Here is a 16442-nt window from a genome sequence, read left to right as displayed (position 1 = left end):
CCATGAGGAGGAAGGGGTACCCCTTAGGGAAGCACCGAAGATCCCTGCCGATTGCATAGCTGGGCAGGAGGAGCTTAAACTGGAGATTTTAGCAGGTGCCAGCTTGAAGGAACTCCAACGGATGGCTCAGGAGCAAGTAGCAGAGTTCACCCAGGATAAGAGAGAACAGGTTATCTGGGATAAGGGACTCCTTTATCATCTATGGGTGTCCAGGAACCATGCTGTGTCTTAGGAGCCCTATCGCTTGCCATGGCCCACCATCTACCCTGCACTGGTCACCTGGACATGGGCTGGATTCGCCAGTGGCTGCTGGCATACTTTATTGGCCCGGGTTAGCCCAGAATGTGATGGACTATTGAAGATGTTATGAGACAGGCCAGCAGATGGGCAAGAGTGGTCATAAGAGAAAAGCTCCCCTGCAGCCCCTCCCTATCATTGATCACGCCTTCCAGAGAGAGGCGATAGACACTGTGGGCCATCTGAAGCATAAGACTCAGAGAGGGAAGCAATATATTTTAACTGCTGTGGATTTTATGATGCAGTACCTGGAGGCAATTGCCCTAGCCTCCATAAAGGCCTCCATGGTCGCTGACACCCTTACAAAGATCTTTTTCCGGTTGGGTTTCTAGTTCAAGATCTTGATTAACAAGGGTGGGAACTTCCTGGCAGAGGTGATGGAGTGCCTGTGGAAATGCTGTGTTGGTTAAACACCTCAAGACCACGGCCTATAACCCACAGACCTATGGGCTAGTAGAGAGGTTCAATGAAACCCTGAAGGGCATGTTGAAGCCCTATGTGGACTCTCAGCCCAATGACTTGGATGAGAAGCTTACATATCTGCTCTTTGCTTGCAGGGAGGTGCCTAGGAAGTCTATTGGGTTCTCACCCACTGAGTTGATGTTTGGGAGGTGAGGTAGGGGTCCTCCTGATCTTGCGAAACAGGAGTGGGAAGGGAAGATCTCCAAAATATCAGTGGTAGTGTATGTGCTAGGCTTTCGCCAAAAGCTGGTTGACATGATGAAGGTGGTGCGAGACTCCTTGACCTAGACCCAGGCCCAGGAGAAGCAGACTGTGTGGTACAACAAGGCGGGGGGTCACAAGCATCCTTTAAGCCAAAGGATAAGGTTATGGTTTTCCCGCCGTTAAAGTCAGACAAGCTTCAGACAGCTTGGGAAGGTCTTCATATCATGCAGGACAAGCTGGCTGATGTGACTTACGTTGTTGCTGCGAATAAGTCAAGTAAAAAGCCTAAGGTGGAGCATGTAAACATGCTCAAACCTTACTATGACAGGAATGCTGTCATACTTTGGATTTCCTTTGCCGATGAATCCCCCGAGGAACAGGAGGAGTTGGTCCTGTGTGCTGATTAGGAGGAGAAGGCAGAGGTAGTGCACAAGGAGTCCTTGGCAATCTTCTGAGCACTGAACAAGCTGAGGCCCCATTTGTGGGGACAGAAGTTCACAGTCCTAACAGACCATACCCCACGTTAATGGCTGCAGACAGTGCAAAAAAACAATGCCAAGCTTCAAAGGTGGGCATGGCAGCTTCAGGAGTTCAACATGAAAGTGGAACACATAAAGGGATGCCCGAATGTGGTGGTGGGCTCACTATCCAGAAGAGATGCTGGGTCACAGGCAGGAAACTGCAGGAGCATCCCAAACCCTAGGCTGGCGGGGTTCTCAACAGAAGCAGGACCACCGGCTGTAGGCTTCCCAAGGGAGACCCTCGAAGTGAGGTTTTGGGCCTGGCACAGTGAGGCGGGTGTCTCTGCATAGTAGCACACCCAACTGTGCCATCACACCAATGATCTTCTGAGGTCACTTCCAGCCCTTAACGTCCAGGAAACTAAGGAACTATGAAAAGGGACCTATAAACCAGCGAAACATTAAAGCACTCCAAATGATTATCACAGGCACAATCGGCTGTAGCAAATAATACGTGCACTGTTCTCCAGTGCAATTAGAAATTGTTTGTTATGGTGCTAGCATTATGTCAGCTGTTGTGGTGTTTGCAGACTGGTCTGCTATCACCAGCCTGAGCTGGAATTTCTCTTGTAATCTGACTTCCTGGAGGTCCCCCCCTCAGGAGGGTCAACCTCAGATTATAAAAGCAATCAATTATGTTCAGCAGATCAGCATCTGCAGCAGTCTCTGTAGAAACACAAGGATGAAGTTTTTTGTGGTTCTCTGTGCTCTTTTTGTCCTCTCTGAAGGCTTTAGCAAGTAAGTTACTATTTTACCACTTCTGTTTCATTGGCTGCTGCTGACCAGCTTGCTTAAAAAAAAAAAAAAAAAGCATGTTGATAAAATGATCTCATGGTCCCTTCTGGCTCCTGGGTCATATCATGTAACAACAGAGGGATAGGAAATGTAAAATGCTTAAACAGGGGAAGGAGAAAAGATCGCTTTTCAGATGAGGTCTGGGAAGAGACGGGAAGTTATGAGAAGGACAAGGCCATTCTGAATGGAGAAGACGCTTGTGCTGGCTGTGGTGAGACTATACCGATGCTTGATAAGCAGAAGAGTATTTCAGTTGATTTAAAATGTTTATCCCATCAGCTGAATAAGGAAACCCGTTTCAAATGTCATGGGAGTTGATGGCTTTAATGTAAACTCTTTTTCTTAGGCCCTGTGCACAAGAAAAGTCTGTTGCAGGGCATTAGTGATTGGGGATCTCGGTTGCTGTTTTTTCTTGCACAGAAGGTTACCTTTGCAGAGAGGGAAGAAGACGAGGGATGTCCTGATGGAAAAAGGCTTGCTGGAAGACTTCCTGAAGGAGCACCACTATGACATCGGCACCAAATATACATGCTCATCTGCTTCCCAGGGGGTCTCTGAGCCACTCTTGAACTACTTTGATGTGAGTTTATGCTCTGCTACAATTTATTTGCTTCAGGGAGCAAGGTATATTATGGTTGCGTTACAGGTTTCCTTGGGTTCCCAAGGCTGATGTATTGGATGGGTAGGTCAGCCTGTCAATATAGACCGAAACCCCTATCACCACATTTTCTCACATACAAAATGCCCTGGAATAAAATATGTACCCTGATATAGAAAAGGCAGATTGAAGGGAAAAGAAGCTCTTCCCTTCTAATAAGCAATTGAATAGCAGCAGCGACTCGGGCTGCTCATTGTTCTGCTCCCTGTGAGTGCAGGTTTTCCTTTCATTTCTGCTCAGTAATGGGCAGAAACTGCTCTTACCGTATTTCCCTCATAAGTCACACTGCAATTTCCAGTGCTAGGCGCATGTTGTATGCAAGACAATATGGTATGTTTGTGTCTTACCCGAACAGACAGTCTAGGGAACAATCTCCACTGGAACCCCTCAGTGCACGTGTGGATGGTGGCCTGTGCTGGCTGGAGCATGAGGGTGCCGCAGTGTGGGGGCTGTCTGCCAACTAGCCCTGCACTATAGCAACCTTGGGCCCCAGCCAGCCTCTCTGCAGCACAGTGACCCAGGGCAGAGCAGCTTCAGGCTGTGGTATTGGATGCACATGTAAAAGCTCACCTGTCAAACCTGAGACAGTTGCAGGTGTACAGCCTCGGTGCTTAGGAGCTTTCAAGTCACTAACAGCAGCACCCCCAGCATTCAGGCACATGCAATATGAAGGAGCAGCTAAGAAGGGGCTTTCCCTATGAACAGTTTGGACTAGGTACCTAAAGTGAGATGCTTAGGTCCTTTATTGGCTCTGGCCTTTGGTGGTTATTCCTGTGAGCATTTCACATGCCTGAAGTGAAGGATTTTCCATGTAGAGGACACACATGTATGCATAACTAGCTGCTGAGACTCATTGTTGTCTCTCTTCCCTGAACAGACAGAGTACTATGGAACAATCTCCATTGGGACCCCCCCTCAGGAGTTCACTGTTGTATTTGATACCGGTTCATCCAACCTCTGGGTTCCCTCCATCACCTGCAAAAGTCCAGCCTGCCGTAAGTAACTGAATCCTTCCTCCCCAATCTACGCTACTCCTTTAATATACTATGATGGAACAGATTGTGTGAGAGACCCTATCTTTTTCAGTCAGGAGACCTGGCTTTAATGCCTGTGTTCACAGGTAACTCCCAGTGTGGCCCTCTGCCACTGGTTCTCAACCTTTTTAGGCTCAAGGAATCCCACAAGAGGCTCGAGATGCTCCTCACAAAATACCACCTCTTACTTTTCATGCATTTTTTTGACTACAGAAAAACACTAGAGCAATTCTTCTGTTGCAAAGAACTTAGATCTTAGAAAGGGTTATTACATTAAATTTAGTACTTCCAACGCAAGGTACTAAATAAATGCACAGGTACTACATTTCCTAATGTGCATTAAATTTAGTACCTTCAATGTGAGGTAATAAATAAATGTGTATTCATCTGCCCTGATGCGCAGTACCAAATGCATGTGTTAAGCGATGCTTAATGCACAGTAGTTTATTTATTGCACATTAGAGTAATTGCATGGTTTTTTTAGGTGACATTTTAATGCACAGTAAAATAGGCTATGGTGCCTGAAGCGCACATGTAGGTGCACCCACTGGTTAGGACCGAGGGAACGGCACAGCAGGAGCAGAGGCCTGAAAGAATCACTTCTCACTCTCCCTGAGACACTGCCCATAACTGTAGCCAGCTGCGTGTCTGAGCTGGGTCACCCTTGTCATGAGAGAGGGGGAATGGCTGTCAGGGTGGGCTCAGTGAAACCTCTGGACCTTGTGCTTTAACAAACTTGCACTACTTGAGACCAAAGTGGCTTCCCAGGAAAGCTGAAGGGTGCCCACTTGAGAGTGTTTTTGGCAGAGTTGAGGGCATGTTTCCTAGATGATACGGGGATGGGACAGAGTTTTCTAAGGGGCTGGCTGAGCTATTGCTGAATGGCCGTCTTAATGCTACCAAGGTTTGAGCTGTATAGTTACCAGTAGGCCAAGATTCAAAATCTGTGATAGGCATCTCCTGAGCTCATCTTAAAGCGGTGAGTTAATGTTCATAAGAGTGGGGATCTGGTTATCATGTCAATGCACAATTGCCAATATAGGTTGGGAAAGGGGACTCCAAATCTGCAGACTCTTATGCATAAGTGCAGTCTCTTGAATTTCAACAAGACTAACTAGGTGTTTAGGAACAGGGACTGAAATTTGGATATAGCAAAGTCCTCTAGGCAGGCTCACTTTCATCTGCACAACATTATCTCCATGCCTGTCTTGTTCTTCTCTCGCTCTGGTGGCTTTTCCTATTTTCAGAGATGTTAGAGGTTAAGGCACTTGATGGTGATTAAGGCACAGAAAGAAGTGGCAACTTTTATCCGATACAGTCACAGAAAGCAGCCTGTAACCATGACCAAACACATGTGCATGGCCACAGACAGCTGCAAAAATGGCTGATTGGGAAATATTTGAACCCTTATTGCATAAGGGATCAGATGAAGACATTTCAAAAGAGAGTGTCTTGTTTAACTTCTGTCTGTGCTGCCTCCCAGCCTGTTTTCAGAATGGGACGGGGGAAAGGGGGCAGAGGGAGCTCAGTCTGGGCTTTTCTCAGCCCCTGCTGGAGGGTGGGGTGGGTGTATAGGACTCCCCCAAGGCTGGGTAACCCTAGAATGAGCTCCCTCTGCCCCCTTTCTCCCCTCCCATTGTGAAAGAGGCACAGGCTGGGAGGAGGAGGGGCCATTGCCAGTGGAAATATGGTGCAAGCTGCAGCCAGAAGCTAGATTCCCTTCCCCCTGGAGCCAGCAGTGAACTTGTGTTTGGTTTGGGGGGACTGTTGTAACTCAGAACATTTCTTGCAAATTGTTCTCACTTACATTGCACTTCTGTCTGCACCCTCAGACTCAAAACCCTGAGGACAAAGAATTCCAGTGTAACCTTGCGTGAATCACTTATCCCCTTTTCATCCCCAAAGACTAACAGCACTGCCCTGCCCTGCCCCAGAAGGAATTTATGAGTATAAATGCATTAAAGACTGTGAGGTACTATCATATTACCATGTTTTACAACATGTCCTGGAATAATATTCACCTTGTCTTTGGGAAGGCAAAAATGAAGAAAAAAAGATTTCCAGGATTATGGATTCATAGAGCTGGGACAGAGCTAAAAAGTCTGTAAAAGGCTGTGACACGTGGTAGCTATCAGTCAGCTATACTGGTAGAAGAAAAGACAGCTTGCTTAGTGGATGGAAATGAAGACAATTAAAGACAGAGAGAGAGAGAGAGAGAGAGAGATGAGCATTCACCTCAGTTGAGTGAAGAACAATAAACCATTAAATCAATTGACTCCCTCACATGCCTGAAAGGAAATTCCAGTGCTGCTGCTGGGCAGCTGATCTTGGAGAAGAAATCAAAGCAGGGGGCTTCTACTTCAGGCAGAAATCCAGCTTCCCTCCTTAATATACACACCCCGATTTGCAAGAGGTGGGGAGAGGTGTTTGATGCAAGAAAAACATGCTATGTGGGCAAAAGCCAAAGAAATACCTTGAATATTACTAAGTGCTAATCATTATTAATTACACTAAACAGTTATGTGCTGAGCTTTATCCTCTTCTTTATAGTAGTGCTGGATGCTGATGCTTTTTCTAAATATTCTTTTGCAGAAAATCACCCAAGGTTTAATTCATCAAAATCCTCCACCTACCATGGCACAGGGACCAACATATCCATTCAGTATGGCACAGGCAGCATGACTGGGGTTGTGGGATCCGATACAGTGCTAGTAAGTACTAATGCAGCAGAACGGCTACAGCCCTCCCCATTATTTCAGTGATTCACAAATGAGGTGGCGCTGTGCCCGTTTACTCTCTGGAGGAGATGGTAAAGAGTGAATCTCTCAGTAAAGCTACTTACTCCCTGGCTGATATGCAAACAATGAAACAGGCTTGGCTGTACCATTGGGCACCACCACACAGACCCTTAAAGGGACTTAGGTGCATAACTCCTGCCTAAGAGGTGGGACATAGACCCACTACCCCAGGGACACATGCCATAGGTCATGCTGTTTCCAAAAATGTCTCCTCTTCACAGGGGGCTGCTTTGCCTCTGCAGAATACTCTTTTTGGGGATGCAGCTCTACGTCTAGGGACAGACATTCAAAAAGCCTAAGCCTATATTGATTTAATCTTTGGAGATTTGTTTAACCTGCAAAGCTTGAACCGATTTAGAGGTGCATAGACATTCCCTTTTCATTCCAGAAACGCAGGCATATGCCTGCAGTGGCTCAGGCTACAAGTGGGAGGTGCTAGGCTAGCCCCCGCTTTTCTGTCAGTGTTGAGCTGAGGAGGGCCGCATCAGACTGCACCAGGATGCTCTGATTAAGGAGAGGTTCCCCCTCGCTCCCTAGCAGCCTAGCAGGAAGTTGATAACACAGTGTTTATCAGCCCTTTAAGAAAACAAAAGCTTCTCTCATTAGTTCAAGTTCTTCTTAAACAACTTCTTGCAAGGAAGAAATGGAGGGATGTTACTAGCTACCTGTTGATTAGCTCCAAAAAGGCCTAAGCCAACCCTGTCCTGCCTACTTTTGTCCTGTCTCCCATAGCACAGACTATAGACAGCATGCGGCATGCTAGCAAATGCTGAGAGGTGTCTGTGTAAGGCAGAGGGGAGGGGGAAATCCCTGCTTCAGCCAGGAGTGATGAGGGGGAGCAGGGAGCAGGAAGAAGCCAGACAGACCCTGCTGGAGCTGCAGCCAGGGATCAGAGGAGTGGAGCCATCCCAGACAGCATTCTGGGATGCTGGAGGACTCTGTTTTAACTTAAAACAGGAAGGGGTCTCAGATAGACATTGCATAAGCTGGTTTGACCCAAATCAGTTAAGTCGGATACTACATTTAATCAATTTTATCTCAGTTTGGTTTCAGACGTTGTCAAACTGGTTTATGTGCCCCGAACAACTCTTCTTTTACAGATTTAAACCAGTTTCTGGTCACTTAAACCAGCTTAAGTATAATCTCTATCCCTAGCCTATAAACTAATCTCTTGCTCACCAATGGCGTACAACAGCCAGCTGCCCTCTGCCCTGGCCATAGGCCCATGCAGAGTATACTCACAGCACAAGTATTGCCTCTTTCACACCCCATGGGAGCACTGGATTCTTTGGCTCCCTTCTTATATAGCTCTCCACAGAGGTTGTGCCAGAAGTGAGTGGACAAACAGCTGTAAAGGCCATCCACCCAGTGCTAAACCAGCATTTTTGCAATTAGGGGGAAGGGACCATTCTGCAAGCACATTGTGCACTCTGCCATCCTCCAGAGCCCTGTCAGTCTTTCTTTTCTGCAGTGAATATCTCCAACACATTTTCAGGCATTGTGAGTTTTGAGTACTTTGAGGAGCATATTCTTAACTAGCTGTCTCAAGTGAACTGCTCACAGTAGGTTCTGTGACTGTCTGGTCCCTCAGTGGTAGGGGTGATAACTTGACTGGTCAGGTATTTCTTTCAAATACCAATCAGCTCAGTGGTTTTCTGGCCAGATAAGGAGTTAAAGAAGTGATCCATCTCCTTCCCAGGTCTCCTCCATCATCGACACCAACCAGCAGTTAGCACTGAGCACCAGCGAGCCAGGAGACTTTTTCACTTATACCTCTTTTGATGGCATCCTGGGCCTAGCCTATCCAGATTTAGCTTCAGGTGGCCTTGTTCCTGTCTTTGATAATATGATGAACCAGAACTTGGTGCAGCAGGACATGTTTTCAGTGTACCTCAGTAGGTAAGTGTCTTTCTAAAGATGGAAATGATGCCTTTCTATAAGAGGGTGATGGAAAACCAAAATTCTCCACTTGCTCGCTGCTGTTGTTAGCTCCATTTTATAAATGTGAAGTTGCAGGCATAGAGAGATGCAATGACTTGCCTATGGCCACCATCACCAGTGGTAGAACCAGGAACAGAGCCCTGCTCTCCCACCCACTGGGTCGGGGATTTTTTTTTTAACAAGCACCAAGAACTAGGGCAGGAGAGGCAGACATTGCCGGGGCTGGGAGACTGGGTAGGAGATGGGCCTGGCTGATTCAGATATTTGGCAGGAGCTGTATCTCCAAATCAGATTCAGCCACATTGAATCGGGACGGTGATTCGAATCACCAGATTGAATGACTGTCCCCTGAATCCCCCTGTTCCCCTGTCTATGCAGGGTGTTGGACTTGATGATCTGTTGAGGTCCCTTCCAACTGTAATATCTCTGAATCTATGAATCGGCCAAGTCCGAATCCAAAGCAAATACTAGCCATTTCGCATAGGCCTTGTGATTATGGTGCTAGCCTGATTTCCATCCTGGCCTGACTCACTATGGGACCTGGGGCAAGACAGTCTTCTTCTGTGTGCCTTTGCTTCCTGCTCTATAAAATGGAGATACTGCTGTTGAAAGCACTCTAAGGTCCCTAGTGAAAAGTATCCTAGGTGAGCTCAATTATTCACTAGTTGTTGTGATACGTGATTGGTCACCTAAGTCACACTCTGCTGCCCCTGCTACATGAGTAAAAGAATTTTAAACAGAAGAATAACAAAAGGAGTGATGGTCTTGCTGGTGGGAACATTCTTAAATTGATCATTTCTCTAAAATGTTTCAGTTAGAAACAAATGCACATTTTTTTCCTGTTTTTTGAAGGAAAGCAATTATTATTAGGAATGGTCCATTACTGAAACTGTACTTCTTTGGCAAAGGGACTGGGTTTTTTTGGTTTCTGTGTTTCTATATCACCCAGCACATTGGTATTTCAAGTAATTATACGCATTTGACACTTTCAGAGACCGAACTGGTAGTATGCTCATTTTTGGTGGAACTGATGAATCCTACTTTACCGGCAATATCAGCTGGATCCCTGTCTCTTACCAGGGCTATTGGCAGATCTCAATGGACAGGTATGTAACACATAAAGGTAATTAAATAACTATGGTGGTCTTTGGTACACTTCCACAGTTGCAAATATAAACCCCAAACCCATTTTTCCTCCATTAGTACCTAACTCACATTGACTTTAGGAGTCAGGATGGCAGTGGTGTCTAACCCCATTAGCCCCTAATGTAAATCCTACTAGGAACTAAACGTATCCTTGGGTGCCTAAATACCTTTGTAAATTTGGCTCCAGGCCCCATCTGCCTGGAACTTAGGAAAACAATCTGTTCCCAAACTTGGCACTGTCTAGTTGGGTGACCTTGATGATGTCACTTCACATCTCCATGGACTTTTACAGTAATCACTATAAAGATCTTCTGCTATCATCTCCATTCTGCATATGTAGTAGGACAGACAGGGCACACATAAGGTTGGACTGGGGTGTAGGCCATCAGTCCAAGGAGACTTGATAGAGCAGGAGGTACCTTAAAGAGCACTGAGCTCAAGTCAGGTATCAGTCATTGGCAGCCATTGGTCTCAGGAGACCCTGAGCATTGCACCCTTGGTAGGTTATTGGGTACTGCCACAGCTTCTGGAGTGACTGAGGAGTCTGATGAGCAACAGGCAGGTCCTCCAGCAAGTTGCACTTACAAACTCAGTTGAGCTTGTACTGGCATGTCGAGTACTAGCCTCTGATGTCTCTTCTCTAGCTCATCATTGACCCTTGCCATCTTGAAGCAACGTAGTGCCTGCTTCATGGCAGCTTTCCACTCACAGCAATCTGAAGCAATTGATTCCCAAACTGGGTATCAGCCTGAGTCCAAAGAATCAAAACAGAGTTGTAATGAGATCAGGGCCAAAGAAGACCCTTGGTTATACCAGCGTGTCCAAGCCAAGAACAGGACCACTCAGGAACAGGCAGGACAGGAACGCCATGGGATCAGGCAGACATAGCAGTAGAGACAGACGGGACATAGAGAAGGATCCAGGCAGGAGAGGTGCAGGTCCAGGCAGTGCAAGGTACTGGCAGGAACAAGGCACAGGTTTGGATGAGGCAAGATTCAAGATCTAGGAGAAAGCAAGCAGTCATGCAGGACAGCCCAGGAGACACAGCCAAGCAGTTTAGTTGCTCGGACAACACTCTGCCAGCTGGTACCAGCTTATGTAGGCCAGTGTGGGTGAGACCTCTTCCTGTGGGCCCTGGGGATCACTCAGCCAGGGCCCTGATCACCTCCAGCTGGAGCTTGGAGCTGGATCAGCCCCAGCTGAGCGTGGACTCATTCCAGATCCTCAACTTGTATGAATTGTCATAGTTCAGTTATGCCAAAAGAGTTGGAGTGGAATCTGGGTCAGTTTTTGTTGGGGCTGTTGCTAACCTAGCAAGTGTGGGAAGGCTCCTCTTGACTTCAATGGGCTTTGGATTGCATGTTTCATGCTATGGCAGTCTACTGTATGGAGGCCAGGCTTCTGGAGTCCTTGTTCAGGCAGACGTCAGGAGAGAGCTGGCTTGAGTAAGGACAGTGCATTTACTGATTCAGCCACTCCAGGCCTGATCTTGAGGAAGTAATGCTGTTTGTTCTGTTGTTAAGGGCTAACATTTTACAGCCTCCTGTGCTTCCTTACCATTTCCAGTTCAAGCACCTTATTTATGTTTTCAATCTTTCAGCATCATTGTGGATGGCAAGGTGATTGCCTGTGAATCTGGCTGCCAAGCTATTGTTGATACCGGCACTACTCTCATGGTTGGGCCCTCATCAGATGTCAGCAGCATACAGAAAGTGATTGGAGCTACTCCAGTACCTTATGGCCTGGTAAGAGTCCTGCATTGAGCCTCTTGTCACACCGCTCCCTGCACTCAAAGGGTTTCAGTCCCTGGGACAGTCCCAGCAGAGCCTGCAGGCTCGGCCTCACTCCACTTCCTGAGCTTTGGCTTTACTAGTAATTCAGAAAAAGCAACAATTCAAAAGCCTCAGGGTCCTGGTTGGTCCTAGGGTTTCCTGCGGTTGGTCCTAGGAACCTTCTCAGTTCTTTTTCCCTACTTCCTATGGGTCCAAAGAAATACTTTATCTCATATGGGGCCCTAGCGGCAAAATGATGTGTATGTTTTACTACAGTGCCAGAGGCATGAGTTTGAACCCAGATCCAGACTTTGACCGAACTGTATTTGCAGTCTAATTGGTGTGGGGAGGCAAAGGCGACGTAACTCCCCAATGTGCAGTTGGCTACCAAATCTGGCATGTACTAGCCCAACATGGCCATTACGGTTGAGCACACCTTTGATTTATTCTAGATTAAGGCTTTAGGTATGGGGAAAAAAACCCTATTTCATTACACCATGAAATGACTTAAATGTCATAGGTGTTACATCAACTTAACTAGAGGAGAAAATTCATCGTAAACAAGCTTTGGGCACTATTCTGGCTGACTCCAGGGCTTGATATTTGTGAGAGGGGGAGGACAGTGGGCTGGAAACTCTGGATTTATTTTATTTCAACTGTTATATCAATAGTTAATTTTTTCTTTTTGGGATTATCAATCCTTAATCTTGGGCTGGATCAGTCAAGATGATACTTGGGAAATGGTCTGGTTTGGTAATCCATGGAATTAACAAACAGAAAGTGGGCATTTATCGAGGCTTGCATACATATGAATCAATAATCATGTCAGATGTGGTTGAATGATCTTTGGAGAAAACCAATGATGTCTTCAACAAATGCCTGTCTAATTTAAAGCCAAAACAACCTAAATCCAAACTCTGCCTAGTTCCATCTATTTCTCAGCAGTGACAATGGGACCAAATTAAGTCTTGCTACTCATTAGGTTTCTATAATTTACTCTTCTTAAAGAATTCAGCCACGACTTCTTGTTACAAATACAGGATTTGAGGGTGGTCTCCCATCCAAGTACTACCCACACCCCAGGCCACTTAGCTTCTGAGACTGTCTGTCTACTCTCTATTGTCTTATAAATGACTGTGTTATATCTTTCATAATTGGATTCTCATTTTTTTTGGTCTTGTGTAGTATAAGGTCAGCTGCAGTGACATTACCAGCCTGCCTGATATCATCTTTGTAATGAATGGGATCCAGTTCCCTCTGCCTCCTTCAGCCTACACTGAGCAGGTATGATATGGAGCCTTTCTTCATGAGACACGGTAGCACGGTGGGGCACAGCTAAATGGACTGAGTTCAGTCTCAGCTCAGCTTCCCCTTCCCATTGCACAACTGCTCAGAGGGAAGGGCTTCGGAAGCAGAACAAGAACCATGCCCATGGGAAGGCTTTGGGGATAAGCAGCTAGAAATCAGTAGAAAGACTGACATTAGAAGGCTTTGTATCAGGTTTCCTAGGAGAGGTCTGAAGTACTGCCTGAGGAGTGTATTAGCAGTATCTTATGTAAGAAAGGAAGTGCAGTTGTTCTGCTCAGCTCAGTGGTGCTGAGGCATCAGTAGGGGTGTTGTGTCTAGGTCTGCACATTGTCCTTCAAGAAGACAAGCTGCAGGGTGTCCAGAGGAGAGCAACAGAAACCCTAAGAGGTTTAGAACACAAGGCCTGTGGGGAAAAGTTGAAAGAAGTGGGCTTTTTTAGTTTAACAAAGAGGACACAGTTCTTGAATATGCAAGAAGATGGTATTAGGAGGTTTTTCGGGGAGGAAGGACAAAAAAGAATTGGTATAATTCAAAGAAAAGTAGATTTGAGCTAGATATTTGGAAATAGTCTCTAACTAAAAACGTGCACTAGAACAGGCTACCTAGAGATCCTGTGAGATCTCCTTCATTTAATGTTTTAAGAATGGGTTAGACAAACATCTATTGATGTTTACCTCATCTAGGTTTACCTTGCCTGGGGGCAGATGGTTGATGTGATGATCTCTTGATGTTCTGCTGTACTAAATTTTTAAGGCTCTAAATCCGTGCTGGTATACCAGCCACAATGGCTCTGCCAGCTCAGTAGATCAGGGGTTGGCAACCTATGGCCTGTGGGCTACAATCATGCTGCGGATCTACGGGAACCTGCCTGTGGACTGGGGGGGCTTTGGTGGGATTCTGCTGGTAGAGGGACTTTGCCCATGCCATGGCCAGGGAGTAGGAGCTTCCCCTGCACCACAGCAAGGGGAAGCAAGTAGTGTCAGCAGTCGGGTCCTAGCACCAGCCTGTGTCAGACCCAAGCTGGGTCATTCCAGCCGGCTGCTAAAGAATATTGCCAATTCCTGCTCTAGTTGGAGCCAGTGACGGCATTTTGCTCTGTAAAATTTGACTTCATAAAGCTGTTGAGAATTACAGTTAAAGAACCAATTCCTCTGGAAGCAAATAAGACTTCCTAACCAATTATTTTAATCTTTGTTTGTTTGTCAAAATCTAGGTTGGCCAAGGATATTGCACTAGTATTTTTCAGGAGACAGATAGCAGCTACCTGTGGATCTTGGGAGATGTATTCATCAGGGAGTACTACAGCGTCTTTGACAGGGAAAACAACCGGGTTGGTCTGGCCAAGTCTGTTTAGACATCACCCAGCAGCTGGTGCTATGATCCATCCTGCAATCAATTTGCCGTTACTATATTTTGGTGTTGAAAACCAAATATTTTGGCTGAACAAGCACCTCATTGAGCTCATTTGAGCCCAGTTACCTCCTGCCTATGGCAGGGGACCAGACTTGATGATCTTACAGGTCCCTTCTGGTCCTTCTTTGTATGATTCTATGATTCTGTTTTACTACATAGTAAAATCTTAGTAGCATGTGATTATATCAGTTGGCCTGTTGTACAGTTGATAACATTCTTATAAAATAATAAAGAAAACTGGAATGATTCATAATAGTTTGACTGCACGTTCATTTGTATACAAAATAAACTACAAAACACTTCCCAGTTAAATCTGCTAAACATACCCCTACCTCCCCCACAGAGTCATGTTATATTACCCTTACTCTTCCTACCGTACTCTATAAATAATTCTACCAAAGTCTTTAAACTAGATCCTCAGTGGGTGTAAACTGCCATTATTCTACTGAAATGAATGCTGCTATGTGGCTCTTATTATCTGAGAAGCTGTCCCTTGGTTGTTACTATTGCCGCAGTATCTGAGCACCTCATGACAGCACCATGAGACAGGGCAGCGCCATCACTCCCAACCCAGACACCTGAAGTAGGTATTCTTAGTGCCTAGAAAGGAGCCAGTTTGCACTGAGGAAATAGCTAACCAAGGCAAAACTGCCAAGGGCTTACTCTGGTAGACACATGAGCAGTCTGCCAGAGTAACTTATACGAGTCCATAGGTACCACCCAATAGGGCTGTGCAAGGCTTCGGACCCTGCTTCTATCAAAGTGCTGGCTCTGTTAGGCTTTCCGAAGTGGTTCGTATCTTCCAAAGTGCTTTGGAGCCGCTTTAGAGATCTGGCCATAAGGTATAATGGGGAATCAATGAAATATCTATAACTGGGTTTTTATTGTCTGATTTGGATGAAATTTTTTAGGGGTGGTAACCTCTGCTGAGAGTATGAAGCCTACTCAAGGAGATCAGTGCAGAGGTTCAGGGGGACTGCACTCCAGATTTCTGAAAGCAAAACTCCTGTCACATCTATGTGTTACAACACAGGGTGGGGTCAAAACTGCAGGGGTGGTAGCTCTTACTGAGGCCACAAAGCCTGCCAAGTTTCAAGAAGATAAGCTCAGGTTTTTGTGGAGCATCTCAAGCTGTGGACAAGCAAAACTCATTCCATGGGTGACACTGCATGTGTTAAAGTGCAGCAAGGTGAAACCTGCAGGTATGGCAGCCCCTGCTGTGGCCACAAAGCCTGCCAGCTGCTAAGGAGATTGGTGCAGGGGTTCTGGGGCCCTGCACCTCTGGCTGCTGACAGACAAAACTCGTGCCATGGGTGCTTGTGCAATGACTGTGTCTGTCTTGGGAGGAACTACTGCAGGCCAGGCTGCTGAGCTACTGTGTTCCCAGTTACCAACCAATCATGATTCACTCAGGAACCAGCTCCATACACAGCTGCTGTCTCATGTAGCCAGTTAGTTAGCAACAATTAACACCTACAAAACCCCACACTAAGGAGAGGAAATAATCAATACAGACAATCAACTGCCCCGAGACAGACCGAGTCAGTCCCACAAGCACCCATGTCACAAGTGTTGCCCGTCAGCAGCTAGAGGTCCAGGGCTGCAGAACCCAGAAGCCCTTCACCCATCTCCTCAACAGCTGGCAGGCTTCATGGCTGCAACAGGGGCCACCATCCCTGCAGCTTTCATCCTGCTGCGCCTTAACACACAGGGTCACCCATGGCATGAGTTTTGTAAGCCCTTGGCCACAACTGGAGCTGCAGTTTTCCCCAAACCCCTGGACTTATCTTCTTGAAACCTGGCAGGCTTTGTGGCCTCAGTAGGGGACACCACTCCTGAAGTTTTCACCCCCCTGTGGTGTAATACATACAAGTGACAGGAGTTTTGCTTTCAATAATTTGGGGCACGGTGTCTCATAAACCCCTGCATCAAACTTCTTGAACTTGACAGGTGTCAGGCTCTTAACAAAGGCTACCACACCTGCAAGTTTCATCCAAATCAGATAAAAAACATCAAAGTTATAGATATTTAATTGATTCCCCATTATACCCTATGGCCGGATCTCCGAGGTGGCTCTGAAGCCTTGGAGTCGC

At 46.3% G+C, this 16442-nt stretch overlaps 1 protein-coding gene across 1 annotated transcript; it reads left to right on the top strand.

Moving 5' to 3' along the window:
- Positions 1-2395: 2395 nt before the first annotated feature.
- Positions 2396-14485, top strand: LOC149853890 (embryonic pepsinogen-like). Its single transcript, XM_090025204.1, has 9 exons — positions 2396-2490; positions 2700-2859; positions 3815-3932; positions 6564-6682; positions 8469-8668; positions 9703-9816; positions 11457-11601; positions 12814-12912; positions 14150-14485. Exons 2-9 carry the CDS (start codon positions 2743-2745, stop codon positions 14288-14290), a joined length of 1053 nt encoding a protein of 350 aa, XP_089881330.1. The 5' UTR covers positions 2396-2490; positions 2700-2742; the 3' UTR covers positions 14291-14485.
- Positions 14486-16442: the final 1957 nt, after the last annotated feature.

This window comes from Crocodylus siamensis, chromosome 13 (assembly GCF_052110815.1).
Source record: "Crocodylus siamensis isolate JL-2025a chromosome 13, ASM5211081v1, whole genome shotgun sequence".
Classification (NCBI taxonomy): Eukaryota; Metazoa; Chordata; order Crocodylia; family Crocodylidae; genus Crocodylus; species Crocodylus siamensis.
This window is presented reverse-complemented; position numbering and strand designations above follow the sequence as displayed.

Bases quoted from the DNA above. Each gene is read 5' to 3' on its own strand.
- LOC149853890 (XM_090025204.1), top strand. From the start codon at position 2,743: ATGGAAAAAGGCTTGCTGGAAGACTTCCTGAAGGAGCACCACTATGAC. The intron at 9,817-11,456 runs GTATGTAACACA...TCAATCTTTCAG, and splicing joins TGGCAGATCTCAATGGACAG to CATCATTGTGGATGGCAAGG. The intron at 12,913-14,149 runs GTATGATATGGA...GTCAAAATCTAG, and splicing joins CTTCAGCCTACACTGAGCAG to GTTGGCCAAGGATATTGCAC.